At 42.6% G+C, this 20,632-nt stretch overlaps 1 protein-coding gene across 7 annotated transcripts in view; it reads left to right on the forward strand.

Moving 5' to 3' along the window:
* AUTS2 (activator of transcription and developmental regulator AUTS2) overlaps window positions 1-20,632 on the forward strand; it is an 805,701-nt gene that overhangs the window by 548,104 nt on the left and 236,965 nt on the right. For all 7 annotated transcript variants that reach the window (XM_074595096.1, XM_074595099.1, XM_074595098.1 and 4 more), the window contains one exon: window positions 7,963-7,992. In XM_074595096.1, coding sequence (XP_074451197.1) covers window positions 7,963-7,992 — 30 coding nt within the window. The remainder of the gene's footprint in view (window positions 1-7,962; window positions 7,993-20,632) is intronic.

The following is a 20,632-nucleotide window of genomic DNA, read 5'->3' on the forward strand; positions in this document are numbered from 1 at the left end:
CACAACACAGTGGAAAAAATAGATTCTTGTATTATTTTAACCCGTAACATGCTTTGCTTCTTGTCCATCAGGATATTTTGATTTCATTAGCTTATAAGTACCTGGAAGACTCAAATTCCAAACTGAACTCTCGAGCTAAGAGCAGGAGTTATGAAAAATAGGAATCTTTTCTTATACACATACACTGGCTAATGCGCTATTAGGCACTGACTTCATTAAACACTGATTAGTTTAAGTCTTTGCTATTGACTTAGTCCGCCAGTATAAATGCACATTTTTATTATTATTTACTAGTATTTATTTTTGAACCCTGACAAAGTACTTGTCAGTCGAGAGGATGCTAAAAATGACATGACACACTGCAAACTGTCGTCATCAGTTGAGAGGATGCTAAAAATAACATTACACACTGCAAATTGTCTACAGCCAGAAAGGCGGGTAAGGAGGCAGCAAATGTACATCCAGAGTCCCAGAGGCAAAGGCAAGTAGTCATTTTTTCATACAGAGTGTTGAGGAACTGAGGCAGGGAGTTCAGGTTTCTATTGCAAAAGATAACGACTTCCTAAAATGAAGGCTGGGTTGTGTGTGTGGCCAAGAGCTGCTTGGTGCCCACTTAGTCTAGTGGAATTCGGATGCCTGACTTGCAGCAGGCACTTTCTGAAGATGCTGAGCTGAGTAACTCGTGGCATCGTTAGCTTTCTAATGGTACATCTGGAAAGTGCATTTAATCTTCCACTGACATTGGTAGGAGCATCGTCCTGTTCTTTGGGGAGGGCTGGATTGGGCCTTAAGCACTTGTGGGATCATTGAGCAATAACACCGTAAGGAAGCCATCGGGAGGGATGGCTGGGGAAAAGGAGTTGCACTTTTCCAATAACTTTCCAGTCTCAGCTCAGTTTCCAGGGAGCAAAAGAAAATGTGTTTCTGACAGGGTTGGTTTCTCTTCAGCCTTCTCTGGGGCTGTGCCTGGAGGTGCCTGAGGATGTCGGTGGCGTGTTTCCCGTGGGTGACACGGAGCCCCGGGCAGACGGCCAGGACAGAGGGCTGCTGCTCTGTCCCCGGCAGCCCTCAGGCAGCCCCCGCAGGCCCTGCTGCCTTCCCAGCCGTGCACAGGAAGCCTCCCGGTCTCTCCCGTTCGCACATAGCTACTAGCCTTCCCTTCGAGAGATCTCTCTGAGAATACAGGGATTGACACAACCGAATCAAGCCTCAAAATAGGACTCATGCTTCACTGTCTTTCTGGAGCGAAATCCCCTTTTGCTTTACAAATAAGCTCCCCGTGGTTTACCAGGAGTATGTAAACCACCCAGCAGTTTCCAAGGATATATACACATCCTATATAAATATAAAGTGGATCATCTTTATCGTAGATAGTAATGTAATCTGACGTTTCCATTTTAATACTCAAAATATAATTATGTCTTATCGAACCATTGTTTTGTTGACGGCAGAGCTAGGAGGAGCCACTTACTGTGTCATTTTGCTATATAAAATAATCATAAAAGTCCTGTCTGTGCGGAATTAAAAAGAGTTGTAGCTGGAAGTGTTTCGAAGTTCTGAATATTTTTCCTGTAAGGGGCCAAGATAACTTTAAATGTCCAAGACTGATACATTTCATCTGAAGTGAAGTAGTTTGGATAAAATGGAATTCAGATAAGAGGTCAACATTGCAATCTTTTGTCCAGACTAAGGTAATTTGTGTAAAATGGGACTTTTCTGTGAATAATCCGTAATTTTAGCTTTTGAGAAAGCAGATCTTAAACTTCTCAGACCATCTCTGTTTCAGAGTCATTCCTTACAGTGAATCACTGTGGATAATGGTGAAGAATTGCTGAGCAGACTGTGATGTTAACCAATTTGTGAGATGCTATATATAAGATTCCTTGGCAAGGAGCTCCATGCTGAATGCTACTTGCAGGCAGAGTCGGAGATAGGAAAGAAAAAAAGTGAAATTCTTGCTCTTAGTTTCTTTGTGACTCTGCCTGTCTCCATTTCGTCAATTAGAAAATTGCCCATTTATTCCCTGTCTGTGTCTCCTTTCATCTAGGAGATGTTTTTTTCTCCTTTTTTCTTGGAAGCAAAGGTCTAATTGTACAGCTAAAATATCATCTCTGCCCTTTCCAGGGCTCTCAGTTTGTCATTGGTGGATAGATGGACAAGAATATTGTAAATGCCAGTGTGAACATGGCTGAGGTCTGGGTTTTCCCTCATTTTCTTCAGATTTCTTTTCAGCAGATAGATGAGTAGAATCACTTTGTTCAGTGCTGGCGTTTCAGCAGCACTGACTCCTTTGGTGGCAATGATAAATGGATCCAAGATATGAAATAGCTGTTCCAGCAAAGTCCATTGAGCAGAATAGAGAACAATGCCCTCCTCAATGTCATTGTACGTGATATATTCAATGATTGCCACTTTTTGCACAAGAATGTGTTCAATCAGTAAGGTACATAGAAATCCATGGTGTTGCTTCAGCCTGAATGAGCTGGTGAGGTGGCACAGACCTTTACTCAGCTTGATTTGCACCAGACTCTCTCAAGCTATCAAAATGGGCTCAAATTATAGCTGTAACCTCATAGGGTGTCTGATTTTTGAAATGTGGCATCGGGATCAGTCTCATTCTGCGGGTGCTGCGGGAGGCGTGCTGTGCATTTTAACTTGGGCTCTCTCCAGCTGGGGTGGGGGATTTGGGAGGTACAGCTAATCTTTAGCCCGGTCCTCGGTGTTCCTTTTCTTATACAAAACACAGCGGCAATTAAACCTCAAATGGGAATTGGAAAGTTCTTCTTCCACTTCCCACTGCAGTTATACGTGTGCATACTCCATATTGCAGGGAATGCATCTTATGCTTTCACAACCCGGACTGACGGCAGTTATTTAGAAGGTTTTAGCTGGGGCAGAAAGAAGAGCTTTCTTTTTTGTTAGTACGAAGACCTTACGAGTTTGTACGTTCCCTCCTCACCTTGGGGTGATTTTAGGAACAGCTATTTGAATTTTCACTGCAGCACAGGTATGAAAATGCGAGTGTGTGGGTTACTGATTCTGATGAGCACGTCTTGAGCATGCAGTTGTAGAAAAGCTGCAAAAGGAAGCTTCAACACTTGGCACCTGTGTGTCAAGTGACGTGGTGGCTGGTAGCCTGCGCACTTACGTTATTAAAGGTGTTCAAACAGTTTAAGTGATAGCTATGGCCTCTTTGAGCAAGTTACTGTCAGTCTGGTCTCGTTATGACCCCTAATTACATAGAAATTAGAAGCAACCTTAACATTTCCATATGTCCTCTAAGAATTCTATCTTTGGAGCTAGTTTTGAGTGAGCTTTCTATGTCCCTTGCTTTGGATTTGCTTTGTAGTGCTGTAGGTCCTTTGGGAGGTCTGTTAAGAGTCCCTTCTGCCAAGTCCAAGACTTTCCAAAGCGTAAAATAGCCATTTCGAAGAATCCTTCCTCTGAGGGGCCCATCAGGCTGTGGTTTGAAAAGATCTCACAGCATTTTGTGCCATGCTCATTTGAAAACTTGGCCGTCCGTGGGAGCTGTGGGTGCTCAGCAGTTTTGCTAATCTGCCTTGCGTTTCAGTGCCTGAACGAGAGCTAAGGGCTGGTTGCTTGGGTGGGTTTTCCATAATGTAGGCCAGCTTTTGGAAATTTGGCTCCGGGCTCTTCTCAGGGCTGGCCCCGGGTGACTGTAATCAGTCACGACTTGTGTTCAGTACGGAGAGAGTAAATGCCTTGAGCCTGAGAATCGGAGGAAGAAGCCGTTGTTTGTTCAGGTGTAAAATGTGTCTGCAGCCTCCTTGTCCTGATTTGTCACATTATCACTTGCAGCTTCCAGTGAAGCTAGTGGCAGTTATCCCAAAATCAGGTCATGCTATCTCTGAACGATATTTTGGATTCATAGTTATTTACAGAATATTCCGGTGCAGTGTGTGCAGAGCCATGGTTTCCTGAAATAAGACATGGGAGAACGCTGACAAATTATCTTTTTGTAATAGGCACAAAATATTGAAACTCGACCCAAAGCAGGCGGCCACTACAAAGCATTTGCATCACTGCAATTCCAAAACAGTCTGGTGCTCCGAGAACCACAAAGCACTTAAATCATTCTACTTCTTTCTGTTGCCCCAGGAGGTAGAGAAATGCTGGCGAAATTGAGGAATTGAGCAAGCAGAACAGACCCAAGTCTTCAAATTGACCAGTAATTCTGAATAATCAACTGCACGGTTGGCAGCTTTGGTTTCCAAAACCTGTTCTCCAGAAGCAGTTAGCATTAAGCCTGTAAAAGATGGAAACACCTTGTGCTTTAGCACCTCTGGGAAGAAAATGCATCCAAAAATGTAAATCAGAGCAAGGGCCACTAGGGGATGTGTGTGCAAGAGCAGTGCCCAGAGTGCCTGTACAGCAAAGGAGTCTCGGGCATGGGAAGAACGTACAGTTGCTCCAATTCAGTTTCCAGCTTGAGCAGCAAACCTCTTCCTTCTTCTGCAAGTCTTTGTGGAGTGACCCCTCCACATAAATCGTCTGATTCTTTCCATGAACCAGAGGATATCCACGTACTTAATCCTCAGGGAAAATTCAGCTTAGCGTGGATGTGCGAAACATGCACATACAAAACACACGCCTGCACACAAACACGCACGTGTACGTACTGCAGGTAAATACAACCCCAGTGCAGTGCATGAAGCCCTTTCCTCCCATCCCTCCTCTTTTTCTTTCATACAGCTTGTCCATAAAATTCCACTGTTGGAACAGGACAGCGCTGCTGGACGGTGGGTCTCCTTCCCTCGCGCCCCACCAACAAAACCTCTTTATGAGTGAAATAGATGCCTTATGTGTGCAGGACTCCCGGCATTTTAGGAAGCGTATCTGGAGCCAGGCTAGGCAAACGTTAGGAGCTGTTTGCTGAGTGCATTTATTGCTTTTGCATAATTTATGAGCTGGAGGGGTTTGACCATCATTCGTCTCTGCCAGAGGCTGGCACCGAGGGCTCTGGAGGATGGAGCTGTAAATTGGATGGTGCGCTCCTGCTGAGCTCCCAGCAAAGTCCTCGGGTCAGTGTGGGAATTTAATACCAGGAATGGAACTGTTTTCTCAGAGTGCCATGTGGGCCTCCGTGCAGCAGAGGCTTTTTTGGCAGCCACAGTGACTGGCCAAATCGCGAAGCTGTCAGTCACTGGGCATGTTGTGAAGGGAGCCTGAGCATTTTTAATCGGCTTGGCATCCGTGCTGCTTCCATAATGGACACCAGTAGGTCTCAGTCCTTCGCCATATGCTTAACTCTGGAGACAAGGTGCTTCTGGGTATAGCAGTAATTATTTGATGTGGAATTAAGCAGACCTTGAAATTAGAACTGGACTGTCGGAAAGCAGGAGGCTTAACACTTTGATGGAAATAACTTCCCAGCGACATCGCTCTGTGCACTTTCTCTGCAGATTCACTCAGATGCGGGTAACTGTTTTGCTGGCAAATTCAGATGTCACTGCTGGCAAGCACTCTTCTCCCCAAGCACCTCCACGCTGCAGAAAACACAAAACCCTGAGCTCTTTCCAAGCTTATGAGTCGGGAAAAGCTTAATCCACAGCGGAGGAGAGATTCCTTAAAGCGAACAAAAAATGGTGGGGGAAGGAGAGGCTGCAAAGCGCTGTGACGGCAGCGGGGTCACGGGACACGTGCCCTTGTGCCCCAACAGCGGGAGCAGGCGGCATGTTAAAACCCTCTGAACCCTGCTGCTGAAAGGGAATCATTCTTGCCTGCTTCTACATCCACTTCTTTGTCCCCTTTTCTTTCTCCTTTGGGATTCAAGTATTGTAATTGGGACTTGTGTTGGAGTTTGTCTGGAGGGTGGGCAAGGGACACGAACAAATGGAGCAACCGGTTCTGGGCTCCCTGTTTTGAAACACAGGAGATGTGTCATACATTGAAGTGCATCCCAACATATAGAGCAACGCAGGGATCCCAGAGCCGCTGGGCCCTCCTGGCTGTAACCAGGCAGTGGAAGAAAGTGCTGTAGCCCGAAAGCTGCATTTTTCCAACAACTGTAAAATAGAGATAGTAAATGGGAATTCTTTGTGACATGCTGTGATTTTCATGGATGAAAACCCATGTTCGCTTTTTAGGACATGTAGAGCCTTGCTTTGCAAACGTGTTTTTGCAAACATTTGCAGCTCATACCAAAATCTCATACGTGTAGTCATGCTGAAGTCAAAAATGCATAATATTTACAGGGTAAGAATATAGGTACTTCATATAAATACCATACTGTTCTAGAAATGTGCAGTTTTCCTCTTGTCAGTTAAGTACGCTCTCTTCATTAACTTGATCATCGTTTGAGGGTTTCAAATTCCAAGCTGAAACTGTCTCATATCTTCATGTTCCATCTCCTTTATTTGTTACCAGAGTATTTAGGTGCTACTAGTGCTATATGAATAATTTCCATTATTAAATACATTTCACTTTCATCTCTGTTTGGAATTACCTGAAACAGATTGCAGTTTTATCTAATTTTTGCTTTATTTTAAATTATTAGGAAGATACCTAGAAATAGTTCTTAGCTTTAATTTGTTAGTACGTAGCTCATTGGTGTGGGGAAGGCACCTTTTCACCCCCTGTACCGATGAAGACGAGGAAAAAGCCAGTGAAACAGAAAAGTTATAATTAAAGAACACATAGAAGATGACTTGATTTGTGCAAATCAAATACATACGTTTGTGGGTGTATATGGCTACGTCTAGTCACATTCCACTGTGTGGAATGTTAACCTTTGGGATCCACAAAATATAACTCATTTCAACGCAATTTGGTTGTCTTATGAAAATACTCAAAGACACACAAAATGACAGAAATGTGTGAAAGGCTGGGGTGACTGCTGCAGTGACGTGACACGAGCAGCCAGTCCTTGATTCTTTGGTGAATCTTATGCTTTCCTTCAAAACAAGTTCATCCGTCAACAATTATAGAGTCCTCTAGAATTTAGACAAAAAACAACACAGAAGGAGGTGTTTGCCTCGTTCTTCTACTCTGGAGGAAGCCAAGTGTGACCACTCCATAGTTACCCTGAATTACCTGGGATGAATCAGCCCGGGTCTAAGAAAGCAGCAGTTAGGTACGAGTCAGTCGAGCCTTGCAGTCCTATTTCCAGCACAGCTTTTGTACTTCTAGCAAATGTAGGCGTGGTTTGGGTTTCTGATGCTTATCTGTACTGAAGCTTGATTCATCTAGTCCTGTTGCATTTCTACAATAGTAAAAGTTATTACAAAATTGAGCAATGGCACTTGATAAGTAACAAGACTCACTAGTGTTACTGTTTAGCTGTTTATAGTATTGGAAGTGTATTGGAAGTGTATTCAATAGTATTACACTCTTGAATTGTAGAGAACCTCAATGAGTCAATTAATTGGCACGCTCTCGTTTCCGCTGTGATCTCTGACTTCTTGAGTTGGGCACCTGTAAGCAAAGCCAGAGAGCGAGCCCAAGTAGTCCTGCAGTAAAACGGGAGCCTTGCATATGCTTCTCTTGTGGAGTAGGCAAACCTAAGCCATTCCATAGCCTCCTGTCCGAGAAGCCTTTGAACCCACGTATTGGCAAGCAGCATGAGAAATACTGTCCCTCAAAAGAAAACAAAACAGCCCTCTAATATTGTTTTTCTTCTTCCCTGGTCTGGTTTTGGACTCTTGACTGTGCTCATGTACCATCAGCTCCTGTCCATGTGACTTGATCTAACGGAGGGCATCGCAAATGGCTTTTGTTCTTTTTAGTGCGATTTTTTCATAAGTCAAACATACAAATGTATTGTCTCCAACAACAGCGTGGGGGAAAATTCCCTCCCGTACAGTAATTGAGCTTTTTCCTAAAGGTACCAGACTTGATGCCACAGGGTTTATGAGGGTTTCAGCCATCTTGTTCATAGAAATCTTTTTTTTTTTGCTGTGGCAAGTTTCTCTTACGTGTTCTTTTTTCCTTTTTGTCTTTCAGTGTGACAGCGACAGTGATCAAGAAGAAAAGGTAAGAAAGGGAATCAGTATGGGAGCAAAAATAATTTGTTGGATTCACTTATTCCTATTACTCAGTTATTTATTCAAAGTTTCTTTTTGGATTGATCTAAAACATCTCTGTACAAAAGACTTTGTTTCCTGTAATTTAATTTTGGAATAGACCTCCAAGGAAAGAGAATTCTAATGAATATTTTGGGGGCTACACAATTCTTCTTCAAGCATATTGATGCCGCAGTTTGTGTGGGTTGTTTATGAACGCCGGTCTCAATGCCAGCCCTTTCTATGGCTACGTTTTCCCTTGGGAAGTTCTAACAGTAACCGAATATATTTGTAACCTTCACATTCGCACTTTTTAACAGTTTTTTAACCACTGTTATCGCCTGTTTTGCTTCTCTGCAAGGAAGGGTCTTCAAAGTCATATTGAAATGTTACAGTTGATATATATATATTTTTAGAAACAACGTTTGGAAAGTCTACATTAAGTCAAGTGACACAACTTTCTGATAATTTTCTCGGTAACTGTGGGTTTCTAAGTGGAAAAAGGGAAGAATGTCATGCTAAGAAGAGGCACTGATCTCTAATGCTTTTTATTGTTTAGAAGGCTAGTAGTAATGAAGAACTAATATTCACACTGATGCACATTTTTATGTCTTATTTTATGTTGTGAACAGACTAACATCTACTTTTCTTCTTTGGCAAGAATGGAAAAATAATTGCAGAAAAACTGGTCTAATTTTTTTATTTCCAGGTTGGATTTTGCGAGTTTCATTTGTATGTTGAGCCTTAAGGGATGTTTTGATAATGTAATCACTTTTGCCTCCACTTTCACTGGATAAATTGAGGGGTGGAAGTTGGGGAAGGGTAAAATAATGTCAAAAAACATCATTCATATAATAATATTGGATTGTTTAGAATTTGATGAGTGGTTCTGTTACCTAGCTCCAAGTCAAGCCAAGAAGAGAGATGACCATGCTGGTATGCAGCTTATACAACAGAAAAGCACAAATACGCTGTAAAATCCACAAGGAAACAATGAATACAGAAATCACCTTTCCTTAATTTAATCGGTTTTCTACAGGATTTTGTAGCAGGAAGCACAGGAAATTTTCAAACCGCCAAAGCTTTGCCCTTCAGCTTTTTCAGTAATTTCCCAAGTAGAGATTTTTTTTTCCTCATGTTTCTTAATAATTTGCTAACTATGTTAAAGAACCACTGTTTACTTTGCACTGCAGTGATTTCCCTTTCATAAGGGAACTAATCACTGGAGTTAATCAGTGTGACAACAGAAAGGGGAGGTTTTGTTGGGTTTTTGCACAGAATATTAACCTGCACTTTTAGATATGAATTTTTAATGCATTACCATTACATTCCATCCTGTGAAGTGATTATTCATTTTCGGGATGTTCCGTATGCAGTGGAAGATGATAAACTGAATTTCAGCTCCTATGTTTATGGCACCCAGAACTAGAAGTGTAATTTCCTGCCACTGCTGCATTTACAGAGCTAAACCTTGGCCAGTTTTATGGTATTTTTCTCTTCCAGCGTGCCTATATAAAAAGGCAGAGAGGCAGCTTTTTGGGACAGAGGCGGTGGTGTGCTGGTTCGGGGTGGTTTCCGCAACACAATAGAAGAGAGACTCAAGATTGTACCTCACACAGAATATACCAGTACTTGTGTGGGAAGGATTCAAAATCCAGATGTGTATTTCATCTCTGTGATCTATATTTTGTCTTCCCTCTAATGAAATGAGATTAAGTGCAGATCCAAATATCCCTAATAATTTAGTGCTTTTCAAATCCCAGAACCAGACCCAGCTTTGAGTTTTATAGCTCAGGCCCAATTCTAAAAGATGACAGCTAACCCTGGTGTATTTATTCAGCCTGTGCTGGCAGCCCAGGCAAAGATCTAAAGGCCTTGTTCTGCTGTTAATTTGAATTCAGCATATGTAGCCTGTTATAAAATGCGAGACATCATCATTTGAGCAGGTCAAGCATATTCAGATGAAGACAAATGGTGCTTATTTGATTTTCTTAAAATCAGGAAATGAAAAAAGTGCTCTCTGGAGAAATCATGTTCTGCCTGACTTAGATGATAGACCAAGGCATGTACCCCAGATAAGAACAGGCGCTCGTCTTGCGGTTTTTATCTCTGAAGGACGGTCGGGACTGTCAGCTCGCTGACATGTGCATTATCCATGTCATTTTAAACAAAGTGACCTGTAGAAAAGTGCACTCTGCCGTGACATGATAATGGGCTGTTGGATGACAGGTAAAGTACACACTATAAAGGAGGCTGTGCGTTATTCCTTTGTTTAACTGACAAGTAGAAACTTCTTTTCTTCAGACAGGCAGGATCTTTTAGATCTCTTTCAATAGGACCCAGAAGATTTTGAATTCCTACTTTAAATAAAATACCATTTCTAGGACCAGAAATTCCTGTGAGCAAAACGCACTGGGAGAAGTGAGGGTGCCAAACCTCTTGTGCGAGAGGTTGATCGTTTCATAAATAGTGCTCAGCATCCTCAGTTTTCATTAATAACCCTAGGAGCTGAGGGTACTCAGCAGGATTAGAAGTTTTGAGATCCTTGACCCGAATGTCTTATATCATGATGAGGATATTAGCCTCCATCTGTGGAGCTGTTCTTGTAGCAAATTGTCAAATTGCTCTTGGTCAGTCCTAGGTCAATGTATTCTGAGGATTGTGGAGCTGTTCTCCTCCCACCAGAAGCATCTTTCCCTGAGATGTTTCTGGGAAGAGGGGATCTGCTTTTCTTAGGACCATCTCTGGCAGATTTTGATATCCCAAACTGTACAGGATATGTGGTATATTGCTGCAGAGGAATTCTGTACTTGGGGTTCAGAAAATGGAAAGGAAACAATTCTACTTCATTTAGGATCTTTGAGGGCAGACCCACACAGACCCTTCAGTGTGCCTGGGAAATAAGAGATCCATGAGAGGTATAAATAATGCAAGACAGATACATATTTCTACTAGAATAAATAAGACCTGGAATCCAGAAAGACAGACCAGTGCCTTTGAATAAAAAATGGCAGATCAGTATGATGAAAGGTGTGTGACAGATCAGGGTGGCTGGAAGACGAGTTGGTTCAAGCTTGACTAGACGGATCTCAGTAAAGTAGGAGAACGCAGAAAGGAGCAGGACCTGGGAAGCCAAGGAGCGGACGAGTAGTGAGTGGTGACAGAGCAGGAAGAGTAATGTCTCCTAGGCTGTTAGTATTACTTTTTCACCCACTTGAATATGTATCTATCTGGCTGCGTAAATCATTGTTGATATCTGATCTCTATTAGGTGATGGCTGTGCCTCCAATCCATCTTCCCTAGCCTTTAATTGGGAGCCGACAGACAGAGTCACTTTCTGTCTATGTCTGCCCTCAAATGAGACATTTCTCCAGAGGTTTCTCTGGAAGAAGAAACAAGGATATTTAATTGAAAAATGATGCAGCCCCTGCTTAGCAGTACTGTAGCTAAGGCTGTGTCAGCATCTCAATTTTAAATGACGTGTTCTGGGTGGATAATTTATCTATTTATATAGATGCATGGTCCTTCATTCCAATTTGGCACACAGTACTGGACCAGAGCCTTCAAAGTGGGCATCTCCCTCTCCTGTTGCTAAAAAACCTGAAGAGGTAGCAAGTATGCCTGTGGAGGGAGGGTATATTTGGAAGACTTGCCTCAGAATGTGAAGCGCTAATTCTTAGAGAGATGTCATTTTCCATCCTGGGATCCTTTCAGCAAATGCCACTGGGATTTCTTACTGAATCAGAAAAAGTATGGATCCCAGGGGAACTCAGATTTTCTCCAGTAAAAAGTCTGTCAGTCTTACTCTTTGAGCAGGTCTCCAGAGCTGGTAATCTAAAATTAGGGCAAGCTATTGCACAGCTGACAAACGTAAGCGCAACTGTATTATCCTCTGATAGCTAGACACAATCTTTAAAATTATACCCGTGGTAATTAATACAATGTTAAAAACCTAAGTGCAAACACATAGTTCATCTTCTGGAAATAAAAGGAAGTCCTGCTTTGAAAAGGTGTACAGACAGCTTTGATAAGGAAGTCAAGTGCTAAAGATGAGGTAAGGAGTAAGGTCCTTTTTTCTTCGCCATCTCTACCATTTCCTCTCGCCGCTCGGTTTAATTAGCCTGGTTTTAAAATTAAGGCTCAATCTGAGGCGCTTTAGTGATTTTTCACTTCTTAGGAAAACATTTCATTGATCAAGGGGGACTGCTTTGCAATGTACACAGAGTTACTTATGCCTGATTCAAGAGGAGAACAGGCCCGCTTCTTGCTTGAATTTTATCCAACTTCAATAGGATATACAACTTAAAAAAATTATTCCCATTCATGACTTAATTCTGTGTATATCTTAGTGGTACCCAGTCAGTTCCCTCTCAATGAGGCTCTTGAATCCCTTGAGAATGTGTTCTTCCAGGGCCCGGCAGCAGCTGGTCATGGCTCCAGGACGAGCACTGCCGAGTGTTCCTGCTGAGCCGGGCTTTGCTTTGGGTGGGCTTTGTGTAGGATGCAAAGGGAGGAAAGAGGTTGGTCAAACTGGTGCCTAAATTTGCAGAGCATTGGTATATGGTCAGAGGGGAAGAATAACAAGGATTGGGAGGGGACTGGGACAGGTGGGTGTTGTGCTTGTTGAAGAAGCCTGTGCTGGCGGGAGCGCGTTGCTTGGGAGGCTTCATTATTTTTCTCTTGAGGGCCATTGAAAGCACCATGAGAACTGAAGAATGATATCGCTTGCATCAGTATGTTTTCAATGATAATGCTAATACGTTTGATTGCATGTAAAACTGCCACAAACCAAAGATTATGGCATAGAAAAATATCGTAAATCACTCCGGTATGCTCAAATAAAAGGAATGGTTATTTGCTTATATCTATACATGCACAAAAGCATTCACGCGTGCACCCTGTGTGTGTTTCTGAAGTGCTTTTGGACAATTATTTTGTGTATCACTCTCTCTGGAGAGAGATTTTGTAGTAGTATTTTGGCAGATGTATGTCGCCCAGTTTACTGTGTAGCTCTTATTTCAGCATTTGGCAGTTAAATATCCACACATACAAGCGTTTAGATATTTGTGTGCATGTGCGCATTTGTGTTTAGTTTGCTTTCCAATGTGCTTCTGGCTAAGTTAAGAAACCCCACAACATTTAGCCTATCTTCACAAATTTAACTGGTTTAGGTAGTTATAAATACTCTGATGTATAGAAGAGGAACTTGGGATGGGCCTAGTAAAAACCATGCCTTTCAGTACCACTGCATAAATGTGAAGTTCGTTGGTCATGAACTTCAGAAGCCATTTGCTCCCTGCCCTCCAGATCTGAAGTGTCCTGCTTAGTTGTGTCTCTGCTGAATAAACAGAGCATCATTTTCAGCTGTGCTGGCCCACGTGGCAGCGCTGCTCCTTTGTTCCCTTTCTTCCAAAACACATCCAGGGCGCAGCAAATTGTCCTTTCTTTGGGAACAGAAAGAACCCAAAGCAAGCCCACCGTAAACTGTGCTTGACAACATAAGACCAAGGTAAATAGCTGCTTTGCACAGGGCCGAGTCCTGTATATTCTGTTGCTGGAAGTAAAAGCTCTCCCATAAATGGATTAAATGGTGAGGAAATTGCTTTCTGACATCTTATATATTACAGAGGACTACATTTGTAGACAGGTGCAACTCACTGTCATGTGGAGAGCTGCATCAGTTTGGGATTTTTTAGTGGGATGCTTGGAAATGAAACTGTATGGGGGATATTTTTTCCCCTCACTCCTTCCCAGGACTGAGAGAAAGAAGAGTTTGGGTAGCACTTGAAAGACAAATGTCCGCCTGGGTGGTGCCGGGCCTGTAGCAGGTAGCTGGGAGCCAGCTCAATTTTTATATGGCCACCACCATGGCCATACAGTAATACAGCAGTATCTGTACTCTTCCTACTGTGTAAAAACTCAACCAGGGTTTCATTTTGGTTTTATACACTCCTGGAGTATGAATTATAAGCAATAAATTATAATTTTTTCCTGGTCTGAAAAATGTTGGTCATTGAGGGAACTCTCAGCGTTTATTGGGCTATTGAAAGAAGGCCAGATCATCAGAGTTCATTTTCTCATTCCTTTCTCTGCACTCTTCAACTCTGGTGCAGGTATATGAAGACTGGGGTGATTCCTAGCGGAAAACTTTTAAATATAAAGTGTGTCATCTCCAGTCTAGTAAGAGAACCTGAAAAATTAGTGTGTGTAGCCTCAGGTTGGGCGGGACATTCCCCGGCACTCCCAGGCAGAGAGTGGAAGGGCTATGGCCAGGGGAAACCACTGGCAAGGGAGCTCTGATGGGGCTGGGAGGTCCTGAGGTTCAGGAGGGCGACTGACTGCAATATGGGGGTGGACTTTTGTGTGGGAGCGCCAGGCGGGGTTTGCGGTGGGAGCCTTCTGTCCCCAGACTGGAACTCCCTGGGGTTTTGTGTGGCTGGTAGAAGAAGGCCAAGTAGCTGCCAGGCCATTCAGCGGCACGCTGCGCTCCTGCCAGGACGAGAGGATTATTTACAAGGATAAGAGGGAGCTGAACTCTTGAAAAATCTCCTTGGATGGTGGGCACCAACATGTTTAGCAATCAAGGCTCCGTGGGGAAACGGTGGCTGAGAACCCAACTTTAAGCGATTACTTCAGGTCATGGGATGCTGATATCTTCCTGTTGGGTATATATTTATTTTGGCTAAGGATAGGATTAGAGAAATAGTTTCTCAGTATTATTCCTAAAACTGCTTCTGCAAAGCCAGGATGTTTCCCATCAGTACGATTTATACTGCATATTTGTACAGGTGTTGTCTTTTTAACTCTGGAAAATGCAGCACCTTAAACTTGCCCCGAGGGTGAAAGATCACCCAGACTTTATATGCTAGCAACGCTCAGGCAATCATGAAGTATTTCTTACTGTTTAAGGCCCATTAGGAGGAAAGATAAGGATCCTTTTTATTCATTTGATGTGCCACATAGAGGGTCCCTACAGCTAAAGTGGTAATAAAATCGGAGCCAAGCATGTTCGCCGTAAAAGATGATGCGTTTGCCACTAAGGGGAGCGAACATGTTGTTTACAGGCGTGGGTACGTGCTCTCCGGGCTGGCTGTGCCACGGCGCTTTCAGCCCGTGATTTGTCCTGTCCTTTATCATCTTTGTCACTCGGCAGCATGTTGTCATAGGTAACGTATCGCTCCTCGCTCCCCCTACCCGCTCCCCCTTCCCCCGCCTGGCTCCCCTTTCCTTTTTTTTGTACCCATTTCGTGTAGAAAATTTGTATTTACTTTGGGAGTGTAATTTGTTCCTCATGGATAATGTGACCCTTAGCGGAGCTGGATCATGGGTTAGTTGAAGTGATATTTTCCGCTAATGGTAGTCGTACATCATTGCTGTCAGCTCGGGTTAGGAGGCAAGCACATTACAGCTCCATTTTACCTCTGCAGGCATCTGGGATTATTTGCCATAACTGAGTATGACATGACCGCACTACAGAGTGCATTAAAATTTTACTAGCTTCTCAGGCAAGTTCCTTGGCTCCAGCCTGCCTTCAGGCAGGCGTAATGATGGATACCTCCAAGGTCCTGACTTCCTGCACCAAGGATACTCAATGTCAGTGGCCCAAACAGGTTTTGCTCTCCCCGGGGCTTTAGACCATCTTCTGGCAGTTGAGTAAACAATCAAGAACTGGACCACGGGGAGGCTGGCACGGACGCCCCCGACGCTCCTCCCCGGGTCTGCGGGGCTCGGAGAGTTGGACACTCTCACAGCAGTTCCTTAAAATACTTCTCAACCAGCAGGTTTTAAAAAAACATCATTTGCAAGCTGTCTTCTGTGGATAAAAATAAAATCATTGTATGAAAATTAAAATTCATAGCAAAAATATCCAGGATTGTGGAATGATACGTGAGTATTAAATTTGTGTGTGTGTGTAACAGGCAAGTCCCATGGTGCGTAACCAATATGTAATGTGCAAATACACCGAATGTTGACGTTACATCTCTATGTTCATGTCGCACTTTATTTTATGCTTTGCACATATGTGCGTTATGCAGATTCATGTATACAGCTGTAGCAGTACATACGTGTAGTCATTATTTTAAATTTTTATTATTTTTGAAAAAGCGATTACCGTTCTCTTATAGGATCTTAGAATATCAGCTATGGCATATATACATGTATATTATATTGCAGCATGTGTTTTTATGTGTACATGTGCATACTATGAAAATAATATACATTGTTTTCATTGAACATATCTGTTTATAGAGGTGTACATTATTTGCAATGTGGCTGTTTATATATATTGACATTCAAAATTAGAGGTATAGCTATACAGAGAAATGTGTATTAAGGAAACGTAGGGGAGAGATTAAATTGAATATAGTAGTGGTTTTAACTGCTTCTTGAAAAAGCATAATATATACCCCAAGATAATTTTATCGCAGCCTCCTCATGTTTTTATTAATATCTACAATACACGTATGTGCTGCCCACAAGCTCTCCTCCCCACAGAAGCACTAATATCTATAATACTTTCAGGCAAAAGGTACATAATTATATAGAGTATTTCTGTTAGGTAAGTAGGTGGTGTATGGGTTTGAAATCCTAGAAGTTGTTCTCTTCTGTCTTCATTCTTACTTTGTGTAAATTAGCAGATGGAGGAAGAATGAAAAGCACTTGGGTTTGTTTGTTTAGCTTTTTTGGTTTGTCTTTTGAAGTGTTTAATTGCATTTATATTCACAGTGAGGTGCGACAGAGTGATAGGGCTTAGCAACTCCCGCGCTCCTCCCTAGAAGTGACGGTGGCCTGGGTTCCACGTCCCTTCCCATGCTAAGCCTTGCCACCAAGGTGCATTCTGCTTTTGCTGTTCTTTCATCTAGGACAGAATTTTGGGACATGTTACTGATTTAGACAACTTGATGTTGGTTTTTTTTCGGGGTTTTTTGGTTTGTTTTTTTTTGTATAATGGGTTCCTGGCAATAAATCTTCCCATCTTTATTGCAAAACTTGGAGCCAAACTTTACTGGTCACGAGAGTTTTATCTGTGTATAGATTGTAAGATTTGATTCTCTGTAGGGGAGGAGAGAGGAAGAAGAGATTAAAGATTAAAGCTGATGCTGTGCTCAGTGCTGTATGAGAAACAGAAGAGACAGTTTCAGACATCTCTAAGGATAACATGCAAATTCCAAAAGCCTTCCCAGCAGCTTAGATCACAATAAGAAAGACATTCCAAATGATAGATAGTTTTGCTTGTTCACATTTTAGTGTTACATCTTTTTTTTATATGTAGCAAAACTTTTATCAAAGTAGTTCCGTGAAGGTTGTTAGAGTACGTGGGAACGCCAGGCAACATTTCATTTTCAGGGTGCCACCGATGCCGAAGTAAGTGAAATCACAGTGTGATTTTAAGTAAAATCCTGTGTGTAACTTGAGTTGTAATTTCAAGTCAGTGAAGAAATAGGTGTGTGTCTGTGTGTGCACACGTTGTACATGCGCACACTCAGTTTATCCCTGAAATCCAGCTTTTGGAAAAAGTTACCCTAGGTGATGTGGATTTTAAATTTAATCTGGAGCATTTCAACTGAAATGCTTTCTTAAGAAATCTGTCAGGTGTGTCTTATTTTGCACAAGTGTCTGTAAACCTTTCACATGAAAATAAGATTAGATATCCTGAAAGGAAATCTATGCGCTGAAACATGCTGGCACATTTCTCGTGATCAATATACCTATATATAGCTATTTGTTGATCAGATATGTGCTTTATATGTGTATTTGGGAGTAGGTATTAATGAGCATGCACGTATGGAATGTGTGTATGGAGACAGAGAGAAATTCAATCTGTGGATCTTGGAGTTTGGCCATGTCCAAACATATCTAGGTTATAAAAAGTGTTTCTTTAAGGACTATATGTTACTATATGTTATTCAAGTATAATATTCATATACACTTTATGCTATTGAATAACATCTGTTTTTCATAACAAATCAGATTTTATACTCATGTATGAGGCGTGCTCCCCATTCCTGAATGTCTGTTCTCACATTTCTTTGAAAAGAAAAAAAGTCTTAGTCTTGAGAACTGAGAAGGTGAGACATTTCTTTGGAGGTTTCTTTAGAAAGAAAGAAAGAAAGAAAAAAAAAAAAGGTATCGAAGTTATGGTAATTATTTCATGTTTTTAAGAGTCTTGGAGGCCACGACACATGTAACTGTCTCAGGTTTCTCACAAACATATCCAAGGACAGGCTGAAAACAAGGAGACAGGAAATTAAATGCATGCACCAATGAATTGAGAAGGATTCCAGCAAGTACCGCTTTGGCTTTCTGCATATTTCTCTCCATCTGGCTCAGCACTAACAAGGGTATTGTGGACTTGGAAGTGGTAAAATACAGCTACTGTGTATCTTGGATTCCAGAAATTCCCCAAACAGGGTAGAAGGGAAGAGAATAGCACGTGGTTTGAATTAGGGTTGGGCCTGCAGGTACCAGCAGAGCAAGGATCCGTCTGGACTTTCACCTTCCTGTTAGGTGTAGGTTTCCCATAACCTCTTCGTCCCCCATCCCGCTCTGTACCCACAGACGAGGTAATGGCTCTCAGGGAGCCTCTGCCTGCGCTTTGCCGTCGCACTCACAAACGCACCCCTGGTTCATCTGTTGGAAGGCTAAGCCGCCAGGCTGTGGTGAAGGACCTCAGGTCCACGTGGAGATGTTTGGAGAGCTGAGAAATGTGGGGGAAAAAGCTTAAGGTGAACCTGACGTGCTTTGCTTTGAAAATGAGAGTGAACTTGTGTGCACTGACTCCTGAAAGCCTGCCTCTGAACTCTTTTGAAAGTGTGAATTCGCATCCGGGCGTTACAAAAATGCCTGCTTTGGAATTTTCATCTAGCAGGAAGCACTAGGATGACCTTTGTGCCTTTAAAAATTGTCTGGGCTTTCTAATTCATGCCGGTATCTCCTCTTAAAATGCACCACTGAATTTCTGGGCTTCACAGGCCGTCTCAACATCATGTTTAAGCTGGCTCTGGACAGTCAGACAATATTAAACAAGGTTGTTCATTCATAACAAAAGCATCCTAATTGAGTTACATTATTGCATTAACTGTAGCAATCAGATTGAACCAAATCACTGAGCGATAATGTCATTTTCCAGGGTATCATTTGTAGAAACCAGTTGTGCTGTAAGATGCAATAACTTACTTAATCCTGTAGAGTTTATGGTGACTTATGTGTCATATCAAATTCCTTACTTTCAGGGAAAACTGAGCAGTTAATGCATGGCTGTGAATGGGCATTGAGTGAAGAATTTATAGAGAAATGTTTAGCAGATCCTAGACAAACTGAACGATGAGCGACAGTCTCTACCAATCTCAGTTAAAGGGCCTGTCCTAGGAGCGGGCGAGACATGCAGTGTTTTCAAGTTGTTAACTTCTGGCAATGCACTGGTGGTCCTGTTTGTTTAGGGGGTTGGTAGGTGGCTGCTTTTTTGGCACTGAGGTGCCCATTGAATACAAATTCTCAGCCAGAGACTGGGGAGGAGGATAGAGAAGTTAATTTTGGGCTGTACGTGCCAAATGCCTACAGGTAACCCCATTTGGAAAACCTTGTTTCTGTCGGCATTTTTATGTGCCCCCAGCACTTTGGAGGGGATTCTCCTTGTTGAAGCATTTGCAGTGTTTTGTCTTGCCTTGTTTTGTTTTGTGGGATCTTGAGGACTGCAGGGAGGAGAGGTGTTTAGTTTAGAGCAGGGGAATAAGATGTGGGACAGGACGGGGTGAGCGCCCTTGGCTGTGGCTGGGGAGGGACACATCCCTTCGGCGAGTGCAGCCTCCCCTGTTGGCGCAGTTCTGTCTTCTGTCCCGTGCCCTCCTTTCTTGCTGGTGTGCACAAATCATTTCAACTCTCAACAACTCGGTTTCTCTCTTTCAGACATTTCTATGACCTGGGTACAGCAGTGTGTGGCCCTCCTTACCTTTGTAATGATCTCTGCTACAAAATACCTTGTGGCTGCAGCCACTGAGGACATCTGTCACGGAGCAGGGGGTGTTATAGGGTCTCAGACTCGTGCCCTGTCGAGGCCATTCTGCTTTTGAGTTTACCTATTCACAGGAACTAAGGGGCTTGGCTAATTTTCTGTAAAACAGTTCCTCCACTTGAAGGAGCTGAAGAGGTAGGAAGTGTTACCGTCACCGCCTGAATGGAGCCACTTCTCTTTGTGATGTTACCAGGGTCACTTTGATTGATGGTGTCAGTGCACCGTGATAGAGCAGACGGGCTGCAGGCTGAATAAGATCAGTTTTAGAGGGCATTGCAAGGATGTTAAGTCAAGGCTGTTGTTTTCAATATGGTAGAAATCCATAGTGTCTTGTACTCCCAGGAAAATACAAACGTGCTGGAAGATCGATGTTTGTACTTGTCATATGTCATCAAAAATGCAATGAAAGAGCAGCTCCATCACGACTTCCGTGCAATCACTATGGAGCTTTTGTTTCTCTTTCCTGGTCCAAGAATAACAGTAGCTCTGAACTTACTCCTTACACGGTCTTTGTTTGGGGCTCCGTTTCAGTATAAACATAAGGTTCAAGAGGGAAGACTTTCTGCCACTGAAGCCTGAAATCCAAATGATGTTTTAT

The sequence above is a fragment of the Larus michahellis genome, chromosome 7 (genome assembly GCF_964199755.1).
Source record: "Larus michahellis chromosome 7, bLarMic1.1, whole genome shotgun sequence".
In the NCBI taxonomy this organism is placed as follows: Eukaryota; Metazoa; Chordata; class Aves; order Charadriiformes; family Laridae; genus Larus; species Larus michahellis.